Below are 20,184 nucleotides of genomic sequence, written 5' to 3'. Positions count from 1 at the left end.
GCTCCTTGTGACCAGCCCAGATCACAACTGCTCCTCAACCTTAAAATCCTGCATTGGCTCAGATTTACTGAGTGTAGGTGAGACTAAGCCCTTTTGATTCATGGACGTGAATGTGACTCATTTGCTGTCTCTGGTGCTCATACATCAGGATATTTGTTATACACAAAGGGCCTTCAGTATGCATTTACAACTTCCCTTCCTATTCTTCTGGCAGTTATGGAGTCATACCATCTACTGTGTGTATAATACATGTCTGCTGACATACTGAAATACATATTTTTGCAATATTGCAACAACATTCCCATTATTGCCCCATTTCACCATATAAGTAACATATTGTCAGACGCCATAATTATGACTTGGCTCTCAACCTTTCTTAACCTCTAGCAGCCTGCCCAAGGCTGCAGCAGGTGTCAGAGACAGCTTGCTCACACATGCATGCGTACGCACAGCAGCATGAACTCATGCACGCTGGGACAAATCATTACTTGCTGTATTAGTTTGCCTTGCAGCTATGGTCATGTAAAATTCAGCACATTTGCAAATGACAAACGACACCCTGAGTTTTCTTCTTGCGAATGCACATATGCACGTTAGGAAATGTGTGCTGAAGGGGCCATACTTGACACTTAAATCTTGGTGAACTAATAGGATTACCCTGATAACCTAGTAACATCTTGACAGGAGAGGTTGGGATGGGAGAATGAAGGATTAATGAGGGACGAGAGACGGGAGATTACAGCTTGGAGGTGCTTGGGGTTTGGCTTGCTGAAAGTTGAGGTTACAGTGCTGGCAATGGCGGGGGTCTGTTGGGGGTTGGGTGCTGGTGGGAAGGATTTCGAGGCTTATCCATGGAGCCAAAAGAATATTAATTTAGATGCATATTTCTCTGCCTCTAGGGAAGGAGAAAGAGGTAGCAAGAATGAGCTGGAGTGAGAGAGAGTGGCTCATAAAGGCATCTTCAGAGGTAGACTAGTAGGCTAGACTCTGCATCCAGAGAAAGATCAAAGTGCAATTTTTTTTTCATTCCTCCTCCCGTATTCTGTTTGAAGATAGATTTCTTTGAAAACCTCGGATACCTCCAGAAGACTCTCTGCTGCCACAGCACATAAAAGGCAGCGAGGTGAGAGGGGGTGGGGTGGGGGTGCCTGCTACCAGGCTGCCTGGTGAATGTCAGACTGCTGCTCTGGATGCACAACAAGATGACTTCTGTGCATCTATTCAGTGGATAACTGGTCCTTGGCCAAGTTAAAGGTTGCCATGTGGTGGCCATTCAGACTGTGTATGTGTTCACTGGCTCAGAAAAGCAAAATGGGATCCTCCACTTTTCTTTTTTGCTCTAAGCAAAGAATTAAGGCCATGTTCCCTTAGTGTGCCCCCGGAGCTCCAGGCTTTGTCTTTTGATTTTGTTGCCAGTGTTTATGAGTTTAAGTTTGTCCACACGGATGTTGCACAAAAACATCATTTTTACTGCCAAAAGTATGTTGTTTGTCAAAAATGCTTTGCTTTTTTCACAGTAAAAAATGCAAAACTATTTGGTTTTGACTGTTCGATAAAACGACAAATTATTTGACATTAAATAATAATCTAGAATAAGTTGTCAGAAAGTTATCTAAATCCACCACCTGTATGTCAGGAGTTTGTCTACCATCAGCTTTGACTGTTGAATTTGAAAACGGACAGATTTCTCATTTAGCAGTAAAAGGCAACTCATTCTGTGAAGCTGTAAATGCAGCAATCCATTCATTGCTAAGAGTTCCAGGGGTTCATATGATAAGCTCTAAGTATTTACAACATATACAATATTTCCGGTGCTATAATGTCACAAAATGTTCCCATGTCAACGTTTGGGTTCAGTGTTTCTGTCTGGAAAACAATCTAGATGGAGACCTTACTTCCTCTTCTTGTTCATGTTTGGCATTTCTTGTTTCAAACTTCCCAGAGCTGTGATAAGGAATGTAGAGAAAGTTTGCACTATAAGCCTGGGAAAACAAAATACCACATATAGCACATACTGGTGTGTAAAATGTGTTCAGAATGAATATTATGGCCAAATCAGGCCTTCAACAAATGTTTATTGTAATTATCAATTCATGGTTGTTTTTTTTTCAATGAAATTTCTGTGAAATCTCAGAAAATAGAAAAAAATGCCCATTAAATTTTCAGAGAACCTACATTTACAAAGTGTTAAGTTTTTTTCTGACCAAAAGCATTCAGTAAATTTTCTTGTATAACAAAGAACAACAGTGAAGTTTTATATTGGAGTATTTTCATTAAAAAACAAATAAATTAATAAAAAAAGGCAGGAACTCAGTCAAAAGTAGCGGCAGCTTACTTACTAGCTTTCTTTGAAGCTTTCACCCGCATCTCTTGTCTTCATCAGTAAATGGCTGTTGCTCAGTTGTCCAGGAAACATTTTAGTTGTAATCAAATAACCTGAGTTTGGGGCATTCATCATTCTCTCACTGATAAGGTGACTGGATGAAAGTTTGGTTTGAAGAAAAAACTGTTAAATGTGAACCTTAATTATGATTATTTTGTCAGAATTGTGAATGAGTAATTTTCTGCTGATCAAATTTTTGAATAATCATGTTATTTCTGAAATTAATGTCAGTCCACAGTCCACTTTTTAGCCTAGCTGCATCTCAAGCTCATCCCATGTGTATAGAAACTGCTCACTTGTCATGGGGAATGTCCCAGTTAATACTTTAGCATAGAACATTATCTTATTCGTAGATTTATATGTTTTGTCTAATTTTATTGTCTTTATGCCACATTAATAATGTATATAGGCTTACTTAGTCAGAGCCACATACTAAATTTAATGACCATTCACTGCATTGTAAAATCCTCAATTCACTGCCAGTTTTTGGTATTTAACAAGCCATTATATTTTGGAACTGGTAAAAGAAAGTAGGACAGGACGCCCAGTGATTACCTACTAAAGGGGTTGGGTAAGACTAACTTGGCAACAACCAAAATAAAAAGAAACTAGTTTTATGCAAGTCAAACAAAGATAACCTTTCCCCCATTTTTCCGTCATTTATAAATTTCGATCTTTTTTCTTTAGTTTCTCTCTCAATCCTTTCTTCCGTCTATCTCATAAGAGTTGATGGAATGAGGTCAGGGAGGCTTTCAGCCAAGCCTGTTAGAGACTGCTGATTTATTTCCTGGTAAATGTCACACAGTCTGCGCTCAGAGCTGCTGTCCTGTGTTGTCTTAGACAGAGAACATTGGCGTCTTTACAATGTCTTCAGTACAGTCAGCGCTGGCTCTAAGGCAGCATGCTGGCAGCTAATTCACCAGCATTTTATCCAAGTATTCAGTTGTAAGTGAGTTTGGCATCCATGGAAGGCAAGTTGCCATGCTGCAGAGCTGGCATCTTCAGGATACTTTATTAACCATGTAATGTGTGCGAGACTGGCATGGCAGATACAATGGTTTAAATTCTGCTTATTTTGCATTTGTCAGTTCTGCATTAAAATACACCACAATAATGTCTCCTCAAATTTAGCAAATTTGACTTTCTGTACTTTTTTGTTAACCAATACAGGCACAAACTGAAAGGTCAGATCTTCCAGTTGTTGTTGTGAGATATAGCATAGCTGAACATTTTCAACATCCCATCATCCATTTTAGTAACTGAAGAAGAAGTGGCATTAAATTTGTATTAATGCACTGTTTTGTGCAGATTCAAATCAAACTCTGCATTTGGAAAAAAAAAAAGCCACGCGTGTTTAGTTCGTCATCTGTCTTTTTCAGCCCCCTTTATATGTGATTGTCCCTGACGTGAATGCAACACATGCCCGAAACTTGATTAGTTTATCACTCAGTGCCAATGTTCTAAATTTTGCAGCAGTAAACAATAGCTTCAGTATGACTGAGTTCACAAGGTCACAGATTAGGTCTCAGAGAGAGCTGTAGGCAGTGTTTTCCTCCATGTTTGTGTTGCTGTCTGGAGAGCAGAGAACAGAGGTCAGGTTTGCGTCGGGCGTAGAGGAGGAAGTGGACGAAGGCTATTTGGAGACTGGCACTAATCTGGTTAGTGTGGTTTCCACCCTCTCTACTCTCCCTTTCTCCTATCACCACTCCAGCCAAACTGGTTTGATCTGTACTGTGTCCAACAGGCCTCTACACTGCTGCATGGATGTTGTGTCGTTCCAGGGAAAATGACTTTATTTAAAGCGTTTAAAGCCAAACTCAGGTAGTGTTTTGATTCATCGTTTGAGAACGCTTTCGGGCAAAGCTGACGGAAAAATGTGTGAAAGATTTACGCGGCGTTGTTACCTTAGCATGATTTATTCACAAGCTGCTGGCACACGGATAAAGCTGAGATGTTCTTTTTCCACTGTTTGTGTTGGCTTTTAGCTTGTCTTGTACCACTGATGACCTCAAGTGGGACAACAAAGTCTCTCAGGCAGCTCAGAACAACTGCAACAAGCCACAACAGAAGGAAAACCACTCTGACATCCTCTGGCTTGCTTCCTTCTGTGTCTCTCACCTTGTCTACCAGAGTCCTGCTTTTCCCTCCACTGTCAGCATGTTTGTGTCTGTCACTTAGCGTCTGTGTCTTGGTGTGTTTCTGTCATTCCATGAACTTCGCTGCAAGTACTGTGAAAAGGGAAGGTCATATATTCTCTTACATTTCCTGTTTTGAAGAGCATTCCTGGCCTCCGAGTAAGTCATGGTTGTCATATCAGGGAATGCCATTAAATGAGATGTTTAGCGGAGGACTGCACCATTTTTCCACAGTGATGTCTTCGGTTTGCTTGACTTGATTAACCAGAAGTCCAAAAGTCGAGGATATTCTGACACCAGTTGGTGTTCAAGTATGAAAAATAGTTTCTATTTTTATTTATTTTTTTGCCACTTTATTGGAGAGTCGGAGTGGAGCGAGACAGGAAACGTGGGGAAAGAGAGCAGGGGAATGGCATGCAGTAAAGGTCTGGGCCACCCGGGAATCGACCCGGGGACGAAGGTGTTGGCGTTCATGTGGTATTCGCTGTAACCACTTGACTATGGGGTTAACCAAGTATGAGAACTTGTTGTGGCAGTTTTAAGACAAAGTAACCCGCGTTATCCATGTCTGTAAATAGCTTTTGGGATGTGTTTATTTTCTCTCTGTTATTTAAAACTGTCATAGGTTGGAATGTTTTGTATTTCCTGCCTTGATATGACATGTGGCGTTTGTTCATTGGTGACTAAGTTACAGCCACTTCCTATTGAAGGTGGCTTCTCTTTTTTTATACCAACCCATTTGCCGGATGAGGGTCTTGCACTGAAATTTTGCTTAATAAATGTATTTCTGCAAATCGGGCAGTATGACGTACATTTTTGTAGCAGATTGAAAAATGTTAGGCAAAATATGGTGCCTAACATTAAAAATAAGGAGAGGCACAGGGTGGACATACTGAACGTTCAAGGAGGTTACCAAATATGGTCACTTGCCCCCCTTAAGGGTTAAATCAAGGTTAGGTTTATAAATTGTCAGAATATTGTGGAAAATGATGAGTTTAGACATTCCCATAGCCCAGACATTGTGTCCTAATGACTGCTGTATTGTTTAATTGAGGTCAAAAGTTGTTCCGTTTACAGTGATGGAAACCAAAGAAAAGCATCAGATCTTCCGAGCAAAAATACAAACGAATGGTGGGCACATCCATTAATTTTCACAGGAAACAACAAAAGTGGTGACGGTGTGCAACCTGAAATCTCTACACAGTGGGTGATGTTGCTCACCTGAGGTAGTTCCAAGAATAAACTGTTACAATGCCAGTCTTTTTTTTTTCTAATGCTTGTTGCAGACTCGCAGATACCTGTGGTGTCTGTGTTCTCCCCATTTCACTAGAATGTTATAAAACTGGCCGAAACCTTGGTGTTTTCCGTTGAATTACGAGGTCAGTTTTAGCCAGAGCAGGGCATTTTTTGGATGCGTGTCCTCCACTCGGATTCCAAGTCAGATTGTCCTACATTCCTGCTGTGGATTTTTCCAGCGGCAGCCGGCAGTCTGCAGGATGATTTCACCCCGCAGATGCTCTTTTTTAAAAACGAGAGAGGAAAACCTCCCTGGTTGTCTCTGTTCGCTGTGTCAGCAGCAGGCGTGGCAGTGCCAAAATGAGAGCGAGGGGAGAGAGAGAGAGAGAGAGAGGTTGAAAGAGTAAGAGGGAGTATGTGAGGTATAGGAAGGGGAGGCATGAGTGACAGAGCATAAAACTGAGAGAATCTGACAGGGAATAAACAAAAACAAATATAGAAAATAACAAAAGACTGGGAGGTAGAGATAAGAGGAATGAACATGAAAGAGAAATACATTACGAGAGAGTCAAAGAACAGAGAGACGCAGAAACTGGACTTCCTGCTCCTTGTCGTGGTCTGGCTTCTTTGTGCTTGTTTCTAGGATGTGATAGCTATGTGGCCTGGGACAAGAGGAGGGAGAAAGCCTCACTGATGTACAGTGTCTCTCTCTTCAACTTCCACATCTACACAGATTATTTCCAACTATTAGAATTGATTTTGGATCCAGGGGGGTTTGAAATTTATCCACAGATGCTGAGAAGTGGTTGGACGTTTATTGTTTCACTGACTTGGTGAAGAAGCACAGCGAATGGTTAGATATTTGAACATCTAGACTTCATGGAGGTCTGACATTTTTGTATATTTGTTTGAGCCTGACCAGTGCTGGATTTTTAAAGCAGATTTGGCCACAGAAATTGAGATGAGCACTAATATGCTTTGTCAGTTAAATGCTTAGTCATTTGTCAAGGCAAATTGTCAAATATCTGTTTCTGAAATTTGAGGATTTGCTGTTTTTTTTTTCATTAAAAAATACCATAATACCACAATTAGGTATTATCAAACATCTGAAGATGTTAACTTTGACTGAAGGGTTTTATTTAATATTTATTTCATAATTTAATTAAGTTTACGAAGTGTTTTTCTTCCTGCTAGTGATAATAGTGGATGAATTATTGATCAGTTGCAGCCCTGATTGATTGACAGATTAGGGATTTCTTGGTTAGTAAATTTAACATATAGTTTGGAAAACACTTTTGTCAAGGGAATGACTATATTTTCCTTCAAACTAATGGAAGACAAAACAATTCACTGCAATCTGACCATAACATTGTACCTAAAAGCTATTAAGGCACATCACATATGGTGAAACTAATGATTTTTTTAAGTGCACGTCTTATTTTGAAAATAGATGATATTGATTAATAATATTTCTTTCATATCCCAGAGTTCTCTTATATGCCTTAATCCCCAAAACCTCTATTCTCTTCTGTGTCTCCTTCAATCTGGAAACAGCAACAGTTCACATTTCCTTCTCTTACAGCTGGTTCTCAGCTCAGTTCCCTCCTTCCCGTCGCTACAACTATATGACTTTCTTCCTCTTGCTTCTCTCTGTTTCCTTCAACCCTTCCTTCCCCCCTACTTCACCATCCAACTCTCAGTTCATTCTAGTTGGGGCTTTGTTTGTCATTGTATGGTTTCTTTTGTTCCCAGGCTTTATTTAGCCATTGTTGATCACTTTGCTGGCCTCTGACCACCATTCAGCCAGTTTCTGATGAGCACAGTGCTATTACAGGGCAAAGAAAAGCCACCGTAAACCAGCACAGTCACTTCATTGACTTTACAATCTCAGGGAGATTTAGAGGATTTCTCCGAGATGATTTCATCTCGTTTTATGTCTCTTTTCTTTCTCTCGGCCTTTGTTTAAATTCCTTCCATGGGGTCCCTCCTTGGGATGGGCAGCTTGACAGTCATTAAACAGGAATGAAGATGCAAGCGGGGCGTGTGCGCATGCAAGTTGTTTTTAGATTGTTTATCCTGATGAAAGTTTGGATGTAAAGGGAAAGTGAAAAAGATCTGTTCCGCTAATTACAGGGAACTTGTACAACTGACACACTCTCATTCACACACAGAAAAAAAAAACACTTGTGCCCTCAGTTGCTGCTCCGACACATTCACATGTGATGAAAGCCATCTGCTGAGATAGACAAAGGGAGCGTTTCCAGTGTGGGTCTGCTTTGTCAACCCCGGTGCTGTGTCATGTGTTGGCCCATGTTTGCTTTTATAAGTGGTTCCAAATGCGGGCCAGTGAATACCCTCCGTAGTACCTCTGTGTGTGTGTGTTTACTGTCATGATTCCCACATGCAAGGAAGCTCCATCTCTGCTCGGTGGTTTTTATGGTCCACAGGGCTGCTGCTGGCAAACATTATTGCAGTAAATATAAAAACAAAAGTTCCTGACCTGCATGTAGAGATCACAGTCTCGGACAAGTAAACAAAACTGCAGAGATTGATGATGTTAAAGGTTTTGAGGTGTATACAAAATTCAGCGAGTTTCATTCACTATTTTGAAATGTGGAGAAGAAAAAAAAAAAGAAGAAATCCAAACCAGTGTTGAATTTAAAATCTTTAATATGAACTCATTTCCTTCCTCTGTGGTTAAGCGGATGTTAAAAATAAAACTGACAGTGGATGGCTGGTGTCGGGGGTCAGTGGGGGGTATGACTGTGGTATTAGGCCTCAGGTCTGTGTGTCAGCCCGTAGTTCAACCACCAGCAGGAGTATTTATACAAGTGGTGGCAATTAGTGTGTGATTGAGAGGTATGCAGAAACCGTGTATGAGCGTATGCACCCATGTGCGTGTGTTTCGACATTTCTTTTCAGTTGATGTGGTCGAGAAGGGTTTGAATGGCCCCGGAGCACACATGTGTGTCCGCCTTGTTATAGGAGGGGGAACTATGAGGCTAATACATTGCAGTGATGTATCCTGAGCTACCCTGTACCGTGAAGAGATTCAGCGCAGTGTAGGAAGTAATTCAAAAGGGTGTCTTTATCTTTGCTTTTGTGAATATGAAACTAGAAACAGCCTCATTCATAGAATCCAGTGCACACCTTGAAGATGTGTGTAGATCAGTCTAGAATAGAACTTTACACTCCTACACATGATCAGATATTTCTAAAGGTTTTAGCCATAGATCTCAAATGCCTTCAGCTCCTAATGAAGGCCTATGCCAGAAAAGGACACTTGCAGGTGGCCACCATTTTTTTTTTTGTTGCCTTAATTCTTAAAATGGATTTTTTTTTATTGTTTATTAGATGAAGTGATATCTGTAATTGTGTAAATCCTACTGAACATCTCAAAACTTGTTGATGAAAAGGATGAAAAAACTTAGAAATCCTCTGTTTTTTTCCCCCCTTGAGTTAACATCTTGACAACTATTAGATGAATGATCATCAAGTTTGGTTCAGCCATTGATTTTCTCATTCGTATTAATTCTAATAGTTTTGATACCATCGTATTAGTCATTTTTTTTTGTTCGTTTTATGATTAAATATCTATAAAACAATCCCCATTCCTCAGTTGTACATATTGGCACGTTACCATGCCAAAGTAAGATAGTAAACATGGTTAACTTTGTCATGTTAGCATGCTGAGCTTAGCATTTAGCTCAAAGTATGCCTGTGCATTAAGTATAACCCAACCTAGCCACTAGCCTGGCTGCAGACTTTCATTCATGTTTGTGCACTTGCATGCATGTGCCTCCTGCATGTGTGCAGGGCTGTTTGTGTAAAGAGTAAGCTACAGCCTGGAGGTTGTTTCGAGCATCTTGGCTGCAGCTTGTCCCGATGACATATTTACTGTACAGGCAGCCAGCTTAGCCCTTAGAAGGTGATGAGATAAAGTACAACTCTGAGCTGTTTTTCCTCTCTTTCACCCAGTTTCCCTGCCAATCTCTGATGCTTTCTTTCGATCTCCGAAGTGACGTTATCGTTGCTGCGTCCAACTCAAACTGACACAGTGTCGAAGGGGTTGTGGATTTGATTTCTCTTGTGCCTTAACAAAACATTAAAAGTGACTTTTTTTGTTCATACACTGTTGATAGACACACTCGTATTGTGTTTCTCTAGTCAGCCATAAAATTAACACCATCTATGCTGCAGTGTTCTGATGACTGAAGAGGCTGAATTTGATTCCACTGCGATTAATGATCCACCCTTCACCTCCAAACATTAACCCACTTTACGCAGCCCGCAGGGACTGTATGACAAGGTATTAGATGGTATTGACTTAACAGCACTGAACAGCCTTTTTTTTTGTACTGTTCTCCAGCTGTGTTGGTGGATTGTATTACCAGCAGATGATGGATCTGAAATGTGGTTGTGTAAAAGGATCTACACTCATGACCAGATTTGACCTTAATCACCCATTTACGCTTCACTGTGGGTAGAGGAAGAGCGATGAGCAAGTATATGTTGTGCGTCAATATGCAGCTCCTCAGTTAGCTTCCCATAAAGCTGATGGAGCTGACGAAAGGTGACCTTTGACCCCAGCTTCCCCCTCAACTTGCGCTCACCACGGCAACGCCTGAAAGAAGTCCACTTCCTCGTCTTTTCACTCTCACACACTTTCCCTGCTTCTGTGGCTTATTGTTGCCATGAAAGTAGTGTTTCCTCTGCACAAAATGTCAAACTGACCTTGTGTGCTGAGTCCAACAGGAAAGCCTGCCCATGTTACCGGGGCTTTCTGTTCAACTTTTCATGACATCCACTTACGTTAGGCATTTATTATTCTTGTTTTTTTTTTTGCTTTTGAAAACTTATGCTATTGCTGAGTTAGGAAAGATACCGGATAGATGTTATGTTAGATTAGAACTCGCAAGGTTTCAATTGTATTTGTGATGCTGCAGCCATTTTTGACTTGGACGTTATCGACGCTTTTGAGGTGTCAGTGATGTTTTTCTGTCTATCCTGCCCTCTGCCTCGCTGTCCCACATGCACATACAATTTCTATCAATTCAGAGGACATTATATTAGCTTGATTTCATGGAGATATACTTAAACTGTAACCATGATGACTAACTTGCCTAAATTTAACCAATACCCAACCTAACCTTAACTTCAAAACTAGATTTTATCAAAAAATGTGATGATTTATATTATAGTGATCACTTTTTGTCTCCAAAAGAGAGATGAGGCCCGGAAATGTGACTGTGTAAACAGCTCTATCCCAGCAACGTGATACAAATTCTTAGCGCTTAGCAACTGTATGTGGCCAAGGGATAGTTACTTAGGCGTTTAATTTTGAGACAGATGTGTGTGTTTTTGGTTGTGTATTGACATGTTAGCATCTAGTAGCCCTTTAGTTTTAAGCTCTGGACATGAAAATGATAACACTTCTCTTAGTTAATTGGTGTAAAATTGAGGGAATTTAACGTACAAGATCAGGGAATCAAATTTGTTGAATGTTTATACTGTACAGTCTCAAATAATGGGTCCGATATTTACAGCTGTTAAATATTGATATCATTATCAGCCTTAAATATCAGACAGGCTCCTTTGTGGACCCAAATATTTATTGCAGTATGAAAACATAGAACTGAACTTGTTCATATGACCTCTGAAGTCAGATGAAAAGGCAACATAATTTATCATGTCTGCTTCTGGCATATTTGAGAAACATAACATAACTTTTCTCTGCACGGCTTGAGAAGAAGCTTTTGAACAGTTAATACTCTAGTTTACATAACTTGGAATTGTAATGAGTTCTCATCTAACACAGGCCACATGTGGAAGCATATTGAATTAAGAAGAATATTGCTCCTTTTTTTGGAATAAGAGCAACACAAAATAAATGCTTACACTGTGATATTAATGTTTTAAATTTAAAAAAAGGTGTCCTAAGTTGAACTCTTCCACAACAAATCGTATCAGTCTAATATTGTATATACCAAACTGTGATTTTACAATTGTTCACTATATAATTGAGCCTGTCCCTGTCCTTGCTTGGCTGCTGGGTCATGTAAAGAATTAGCTGAGGAGACTGAAATCTGTCTTTGTCTGCACAGATGAATAGCGTGCGTGCATGCGTGCGCGCGTGTGAGTGTGTGTAGTGTGGTGTGTGTGTGCGCGCTTGTCCCACTTGATGAATAGAGTTTCTATTCACATGCTTGTGGAACAAAGCTACTGCGGGGTTCAAGCTACTGCTGGATATCCTGTTGATATCACACTGGCCCATTCTTTGGACCGTGTCTGTGTGTGTTTGCGAATTGACACACATAGCAGCCGTTGTGGTGCTGCTGCATGATTGTGGTTAATTACAGATTCCTTTTTGTGGAACTTACAGTGCTGCATGTGTGTTTCACTGCGTTTTTTTGGGGGGGGGGTGATGTGCCACATTCCTGCAGTGATGGTATCCAAGTCACCGTCCTTCAAATGTCATTGTTAAACTGTGGACCGAGCATGTGACAGGCTGACAGGATTCCTCTCATCGGTTTCGCCACCACAACAAGCAAACCCTCTTTCAGAACTTGTGCATGTGATATTCAATAAAGAGATGGCTGCTCAGTTAATTGTGACTGACAGTTCATGGTTTTCCCTTTGCTTTTCAAACCACTTCAGGACATTTTTATTTTATTTTTTATTTTTTTACCGTCTTCAGAACACTTACTACACCCTTGCACGGTCATTAGTCGTTACAGGGTGATTGATTTTATTTTTTAATTAACCTGACAAGTATTTTCTTATTAATAGTTTGGCCTTGAAAATAACAATGTATTTGATTTGATTTATTTATTTTATAAATGTCTTTATCGCAATTGATCAGAGGACAATTTGTTAATTAAGATGACTTTTTTTTTGTCTGACCAGCTTTTAGTAAGTTTCTTTTTTTTTTATAGCAGACTAAGAAAACTAATGAACGCTCATGCTGTAGAATCTTGCACCAGTGTATTTTAGGTGCTGTTGCTTAAACAAACAAACAAACAAAAAACTGCTTTACTGAGTGCAGTTGCAGATTTATTTCATTTAAGTCAAAAAATCTTTTTTTTTCAGCCCCAAACTGGTACATTTGCTCTGTTACAATCTAATGCTTGTTTTTTTTTCCTGGTATGTTGCTCTGCTTACACTGTTTACTGAGTGTTATCACCCGACTGTGCCAAAATTCAAATCCTCTTACCCCGGTCATGTGGCCAATAAACTGAAGTGGTCATCACGAAAGACACTGCTCCAGTAAGGGAGGGTGGAAATGTTTATAGAAATTAGTTTGATTTTCAAAACCCCTTTATGTGGAGGTTCCTGAAGTGTCAGAAATAATCTGAGTAATATGAACCGGAAAACTGGACACACAAGGTCAGCAAGCATGTCAGTTTGGGGTTGAACCAGTTAGTTAGGGTTAGGGTTATGAGTCACGAGTGACAATTTTACTGTTTACCTTCGATTTTGCTTTAAAGTAAGTTTGACTAACACATGAGTTCATTTAAAACTTGTCCGACTACTCAGGTTTTCCCCCCAAGACTTTTAATATTTAACATATTTTCACATTTACGGATCTCAGCAGTTAACTTGAGTAAGTTAAATCTTATTCAAAACAAAACCCAGGTTGTGATGCACCACAACTATTCTATAAGGAATGCATACGTCTTTACAGTGGAGCTAGGATGACATTATTTTTTCTGTGTAAGTAGATTTTTGTGTAAGTTTATGTGTTATGATTGCTTGGCATTTTTTCTCTGCTAATGAGAGGGCTGCAGCATGTGATTAGTGCCAATTCTCTGTCTGTTTGTAAGCAAGATTTTGCGAAAACCACCAAGTTGAATTTCATGGTGGAGCATGGGCACAGGAAGTAACATTCAAATTTTGAAGTTACAAGATAGGGCATTTATCTCTCCGAGTGGCCTTCAAGTATTTTGTGTGTCTCCACTGGTCGGTGTCATGAGCTCAGAAGGAAGTGAAGGAGCAGAGCATGGCAAGAATTCTGTTGTGTAAGTGTGAGAGAAGAGGGGAAGGGGACAAAGAGGCGAGTGTCAACAGGGTCGCTTATTTTTAGTCGTCATGTCCTCTGCTGTCCTTCCTGCCCGGACACATGCATACACACACATCACACACACACATCACACACACACACATACACATCACACTAAGCAGTGGTGACAGCAGAGCATCATCATCTGTGCATCCTGCATCTGATCGCTGCCAACAATGAGGCATTTTTTTTCTTTCGGCTGCAAATCTGATAAAGCATATTCAAAATATTTCGCATATCTTCTGTCCAGTGTTTGATTTTTATCACATTAACAACAGACCTACGCAGCAATACCAGGGATGGAATGCTGCTGTAGCTGCAGGGTCAACATCACATGTTGTTCAATTCTGTTTTTTTTTTTTTTTTACATGGATAATTGTATCTAAATGGGCCAGAGTTAGTCAAATGTAGCCACTCTGTAATTTGTGACACATGTCCAGTTATCGTATAAATGGTTCACATCACCAGAATTATCTTCTTTGTGGTATCTATCCAAAAATACTGTTGGATATGAGGGTTTTGTTTTCTTTTTCGCAGTTGTAACTCAGTGTGTCGGTTATGTGACGCTTTGACTCGCCACCTAAGTGCTATTTTTAATTTGTTCATCACAGACGTTTGTTAACTGTTCTTTAACCAGAGGCTTGAACTTGTGAACCAGGGCTTTAAAACAGATACCATAAATGGTACCGGACTACTGCTTGTATACATCTGTAAGCAGACCTGCTCTGACATGAAAGCCTCTCTGGACAATGTACTTGTTGTGGCATGCAGTTCTTTCTTTGTTTTATACTAATTCATTTGTGTTGGCAAGATTTTACAGAATCATATCGGCCAACAATGTGGTTTTGATTTGAAAACGTGGTTTGAGCGAGCTGAGAGTGCTGCTTTGCGCTGCTGTGTAGTGTGTGTGTGTGTGTGTGTACACAGACGTATGAATGTATATGTGTGTTTGTATGTGTCAGTGTTGCCAGCATCTATCGAGAAGAAAAAGTCTGTAGGGAGTGCTATTACACACATGATGTATCTGGATATATGAGCCAGAAAAAAAAGTTCTGTTACCTCATCACACTGTTTGCCAAAATGTACAATGAGACATCGTCCAAGGGCAAGTGAGTTAAACACAAATGCGTGCTTGTGAGTTTGTTTTTCATTACAGTCCTAAGTGATTAAACTTGAAGGATCTTTCTGCGTGGAGTTTGCATGTTCTCCCCGTGCAGCGTGGTTCTCTCCGGGTTCTCGGGCTTCCTCCCACACAGTCCAGAAACATCCACCCATCCATTATCTATACACCGCTTTATCCTCACTAGGGTCGCGGGGGGGTTGGAGTCTATCCCAGCTGACTTAGGGTGAAGGCAGGGGACACCCTGGACAGGTCACCAGTCTATCACAGGGCTACACTTAGAGACAGACAACCAAGCACACTCACATTCACACCTACGGACAATTTAGAATCACCAGTTAACCTCAACATGCTTTTGGACTGTGTGGGAGGAAGCCGGAGAATCCGGAGAGAATCCACGCTGCACGGGGAGAACATGCAAACTCCACGCAGGGGTGTCCTCACCGGGACATGAACTGGTGACCTTCTTGCTGCGAGGCAACAGTGCTAACCACCAATCCACCTTGCAGCCTCGTCCAAAAACATGTTGAGGTTAATTGGTGATTCTAAATTGTCCGTAAGTGTCTCCAAGTGTAGCTCTGTGATAGACTGGTGACCTGTCCAGGGTGTCCCCTGCCTTCGCCCTAAGTCAGCTGGGATAGGCTCCAGCCTGCCTGCAACCCCAGTGAGGATTAAGCGGTGTATAGATAATGGATGGATGAATAGTTTTAATTAGGAGAGCGCAAGTTTAAAACAGCAATGTCAAAATGTTTCTCTCTCAGCATGTATGTTTTATAATGTAAGATTTCTAGAAATGATGTGACATTCTGAGAGAGCTCTTCCAGGCTTGTGTAGTTAGTCATTTCTGGAACATATTAGCAGATGTGGTAGAAGTTTAAAATCAGACAGTGGTGGCTCGATGTTTGTTCTCTGTAATCAGACGGATGAGATGATTCCAAAACGCTCAGAATCAGAATAAGAGATTCTCTCAGAGCTCACTGATTTGCACAGATGTTCAAAGTTATACAGAAAAATTCACAATGGGCCAGTTTTTTTTTTTTGTTCCCTACACAGCAGAAGCTGAAGTCAGTCTTTCAGAATACTTGTTGCTGAAATAGGCACAGGATTCACTAAAACTCCTATTGTGTACAAACCTTTTAATTGGTATTAGTCTGTAACTGTATTGTAGCATCTTGGAAAACTCTTCTTTAATCTTTGAAATACAAAGCCAACAAAGTTTGTTCATTTGGAAGCAGGACCTTAGCAGCTAACATAGTGTTCCACTTCAGGACTTTAAGCAACAAGTTATTTTTCCATTCACCATTAAGACGTTAAAGTCTGCAGACACAGGAGTTGTAACAGGTAACACATCCACGTTGTCACAACGTCCTCAATAAATCAGAGAGCAAGAAACACGTCAGTGACATAATAGTCTTTGTGAACTTGCAAACCTCAAACTGTTGCATCTGCTGCTCCAGCTGCTTTCTCTCCACAACATGTACAATATGACCATAAGCTCAGTCTGTTTGGCTCATCAGAAAGTATTCTGATGAATGAATGTACTACTAAAACCTGATTAACCCTCTGAATTCCTAGCAGTTTTTCCTCTTTATTTGCTCCTGTCATATTTTTACCCGCTGAACACTTATGGAAACAGCGCAACCGTGACTAGAAGTAGAGGGAACTCAAAAATGTCTTCTGTGCAGTTTGGCACTTCTATAAATCATATAAAAAAATCAACAGCATTTTTCAGGTGAAGACGGGGTTTACAAATACTGGAAAAAAAAAAAAATGTAGACATTTGTTTTCTCTGTATAAAGCCTTACATCTTTGAATTTTTATCACATGGCTGTTGGGTCCAACTTAATCGCTGTTGGCTTCATGGTTGCATAGAGGAGCACAGAATTTCTTGTTTTTCTACAGAGTCTTGTTATGGCAAATGGTTTATTTTTGCAAATTTTTAAACGAGACATGCAGAATACAGTGATTTTGATTGAAATTTCAGAATTTTCCACATAGACGGACACATTACAGATGAGTATTTCAAGGACCATTCAGTTTTTACTGTTTCTGGCTCTGATATATGGTTTTTTTAAAAGGCACAATGCCAATCAAACCCACCGGCTGGTTTCGGGGGTTCAAAGGGTTAAAATAAAGTAAAAGTGGTGGACTGTGTAACTGTTCCACATGAACTACTAGAATACACCTATAATCCCAAACTAATAATATACTGTACATTCGGTGTAGTGCAAATGTAAGTGTATCTGAGGCAATATTTTTTTAATACCCGTCTGTTTTCCTACTCTTTGGTCTGTGGTCAGTTTTGATGTTTATGAAGGAGAGCACATGGGGTATGGCTGGAGCCAGAGTGAAGAAATTAACAAGGACGGGCACGTTTCACTCACATGGTGCTGAGAGGAACTGTCAGTGGCAGGAAGGAGAGAAAGCAGCAGTCAGAAAGCAGAGGGAATGGAGACGGAGGCCAAAAACAAGAGAGCGGAGAAGTAAGAGCGAGACTGAAAGCGTAGAAAGAGATATAGTTTGGTGCGGCTCGGAGCGTGACATCACTGGTGCCAGAGCTGGATTTGATTCCCAGCGAGGCCACCCATACTGAAAATAACACACCCACGCCGCCAGACAGAACAAATGAAACGCTATAGAAATAAAAGGTGAGAGAAAAACGTGCGATGTGCCGTCGTATAATTAGGAATTGTTGTCAGTGCGACCTCGTTTGCTGTTATGTAATGCTGCTGATTACAGAGGTGATAGTTTTCAAGCTGGAAAAGAGTGTGTTTAATCACTTAAATGCTGCACAAGGGATTTAAAGATATACTGAATAATGGTTCTCTTTTTTCTTTTAACCAAACTATCAATTTCAGGTAATTATTAACATTCGGAATCGTCTTGGAGCTGATATTTATGGCGTGAGATTGAAAAATTCCACCATTAAATTTAAATCTTATACCAGCTGTTTATTAAAAAAAATGTACAAATACAATCAATGAATAGGTACTTGTAGGTATTAAGTGATTCTTATTGTAAATGTATTATTGAGGTAATAATTAATTTGGCTTTTAACACGATTTTGCTCCAGAGCCAACTTGACGTGACAAAATACAGGGCATTAGGGGACTACTGGAAGAACTAACATCTTTTTTTTCCCTTTACTGGACATTGAATGGTGCTCTAAAACCGCAGTTTATCCTTCTAGGTTGAAGTGTGGTCTCATTTTGGTCATTCTTTAGTTATTTTGATGATACAGGGCCACTGTGACTCACTGCTCACTGACATCCTACGATGCTTTTCTGAGTCAGTCCCAAGACAGAAAGTTGTGTGTGTGTGTGCATGCGTGCATGCCAGCATGTGTACTTTTCTGGCAGCCGATGCGCGAGCTGCGAGGCCTGTGTTTCATTTCTCTGACTGGCAAGCTGCACAGATCTGCATGGAGGACCTGTGGTATTTACATGAATATGGCCAATTACTCTCTGTCTGTCTTCTCTCTCCACACTCGCTGTCCTTTCCCTGACTTCCATCTGTCTTTCACTGAGACTCTTGATGTGTCCTCTCTCTCTCCCTTTTTTTTTTTTTGTCTCAGTCTCTGCATCCTTGTCTGGATTTCATTTTTTGTTGTTCATAAAAACGCCACTGAAATCCATATTTGCTTGTGCAGCTCTTGTATAGATCAACCCTCTAGATAAGTGAAGCTTTCCCCGCGAGGGTTGACCACATCATACTTCTACTCTTATTATAAGTCTTTCTCTCTTTTTTTTCTTTGACCAAAGAAGTAAAGCAACAATTAGTATCCCCAAAGCATCAATATAAAACGGTCATTATTTTTAAATTGCTGGAGCTCCTTGATTCATTATGTCAGTTTCAGGATGGCATCCAAGATCCTGCTCGCTGCGTGTTGCTCCTCAACATGTGGTTTCTAAGAAAGTCACTAGAACTATGTCTCTTTTTGTGTCTTCCTCCTTCCTCCTCTCTGTCTTTCGCCGCGATCCTGTTCCATGCGGCCGACCTCAGGCAGCCCAGCAACAGGAAATGTTGTAGTGAAGGTGACCCTGCCTCGAGTTTAAATGTAGAGGAAGCCAAACTTGCTGTGAGTGTCTGTCTCCTAGGAGCTTTTAGCGCCTCATGTATTATTTGAAAGGCATCCAACTGTCCAAGGCTTTTCACTGCCTCACTTGGCTAATGTGACTTACGCTTAATGGAACTTTTTGCACTTTTCAGCACAAACGCTCACAAAACCTCGGTACAAATGTAAGAGCTGTCAACCTCCATCTCTAACACCACACGGGACCCACTCATGTTATCCTGCTTTAGCCCTTTTTCCACTCGTTCTCACTTGCATACTGCATAAAAAAAAATTAAAAAAAACAGGACAAAGAGTGATATTCTCATACATGGGTGGACAGTATTACATGTTTTGAGGCCAGGTCGCTGCAGTTCAAATGAAGAATGCGATGCTTTCTATGAGTCTTTACAGCTGGCTGTGGAATCATTGTAAGCTCTCACAGAATACGCTGCATTAAACACAAAATGCGGCCTTTATTCACAAAAAAGCACGCTGCCTCTCACTGGTTAATGAGTAAGCCTTTTTCCTTTCTCTCTTTCAGGTCTGTCAACGGCGAAGAGGAAGTTTGCGGACTCCCTCAACGAGTTTAAATTCCAGTGTATCGGAGATGCAGAGACGGATGATGAGATGTGCATAGGTGAGCGATATGAAATCCAATACATTCAGTGTGCCAGGAGAAGAAAGCCTTTTTAAATAGACAGTAGACAATGCTGTGCCATTTATAGTCACTGAAACAGAACAGTCATATCAGCATTGATTTAAAGGCCAGCTGGATTTTCAGTGCTTCTCGAAGAGTCTAAAATTATGCATCTGCTCTGAATATGTTCTTTATCTCTTTTTGATATCAAAGCCTCCTCTGAGATGAATGCCATCATGCAGAATCCTTAAAAGTGGTGTCATTTTAACTGTCAGACAAATCCAAGAAGGCTCAAGAACAGGGAGAAAAAAAAATGTTAATTCCTTTTCAGCAACTAATAAGTATTTTGTGGTGTACAGAAAGAAAGTACCGTTAGCTATACATTGGCTATAAACCTAAATAATGTGATCATTTGCCCTGTCATTTCAACATTTTGAGCTCTCTTTGTGCTGTTGGGCTTTCTTTGATGGTCATGATATATCTTACTTTTATCTAAATCGTAGTATTTCAATTTGCTTTTGGAATCTTTTGAGTATTGAGGGCTCAAGTCTTCTTCAGCT

General features: G+C 40.4%; 1 protein-coding gene across 1 annotated transcript in view; it reads left to right on the top strand.

Moving 5' to 3' along the window:
- LOC103369379 (rho GTPase-activating protein 26) overlaps positions 1-20,184 on the top strand; it is an 89,815-nt gene that overhangs the window by 23,064 nt on the left and 46,567 nt on the right. Inside the window, exon 2 of the mRNA XM_008298085.1 lies at positions 19,529-19,624. Within this exon, the coding sequence (XP_008296307.1) occupies positions 19,529-19,624 (96 nt within the window). The remainder of the gene's footprint in view (positions 1-19,528; positions 19,625-20,184) is intronic.

The sequence above is a fragment of the Stegastes partitus genome, unplaced genomic scaffold, assembly GCF_000690725.1.
Source record: "Stegastes partitus isolate 25-593 unplaced genomic scaffold, Stegastes_partitus-1.0.2 Scaffold28, whole genome shotgun sequence".
Lineage (NCBI taxonomy): Eukaryota > Metazoa > Chordata > Actinopteri > Pomacentridae > Stegastes > Stegastes partitus.
This window is presented reverse-complemented; position numbering and strand designations above follow the sequence as displayed.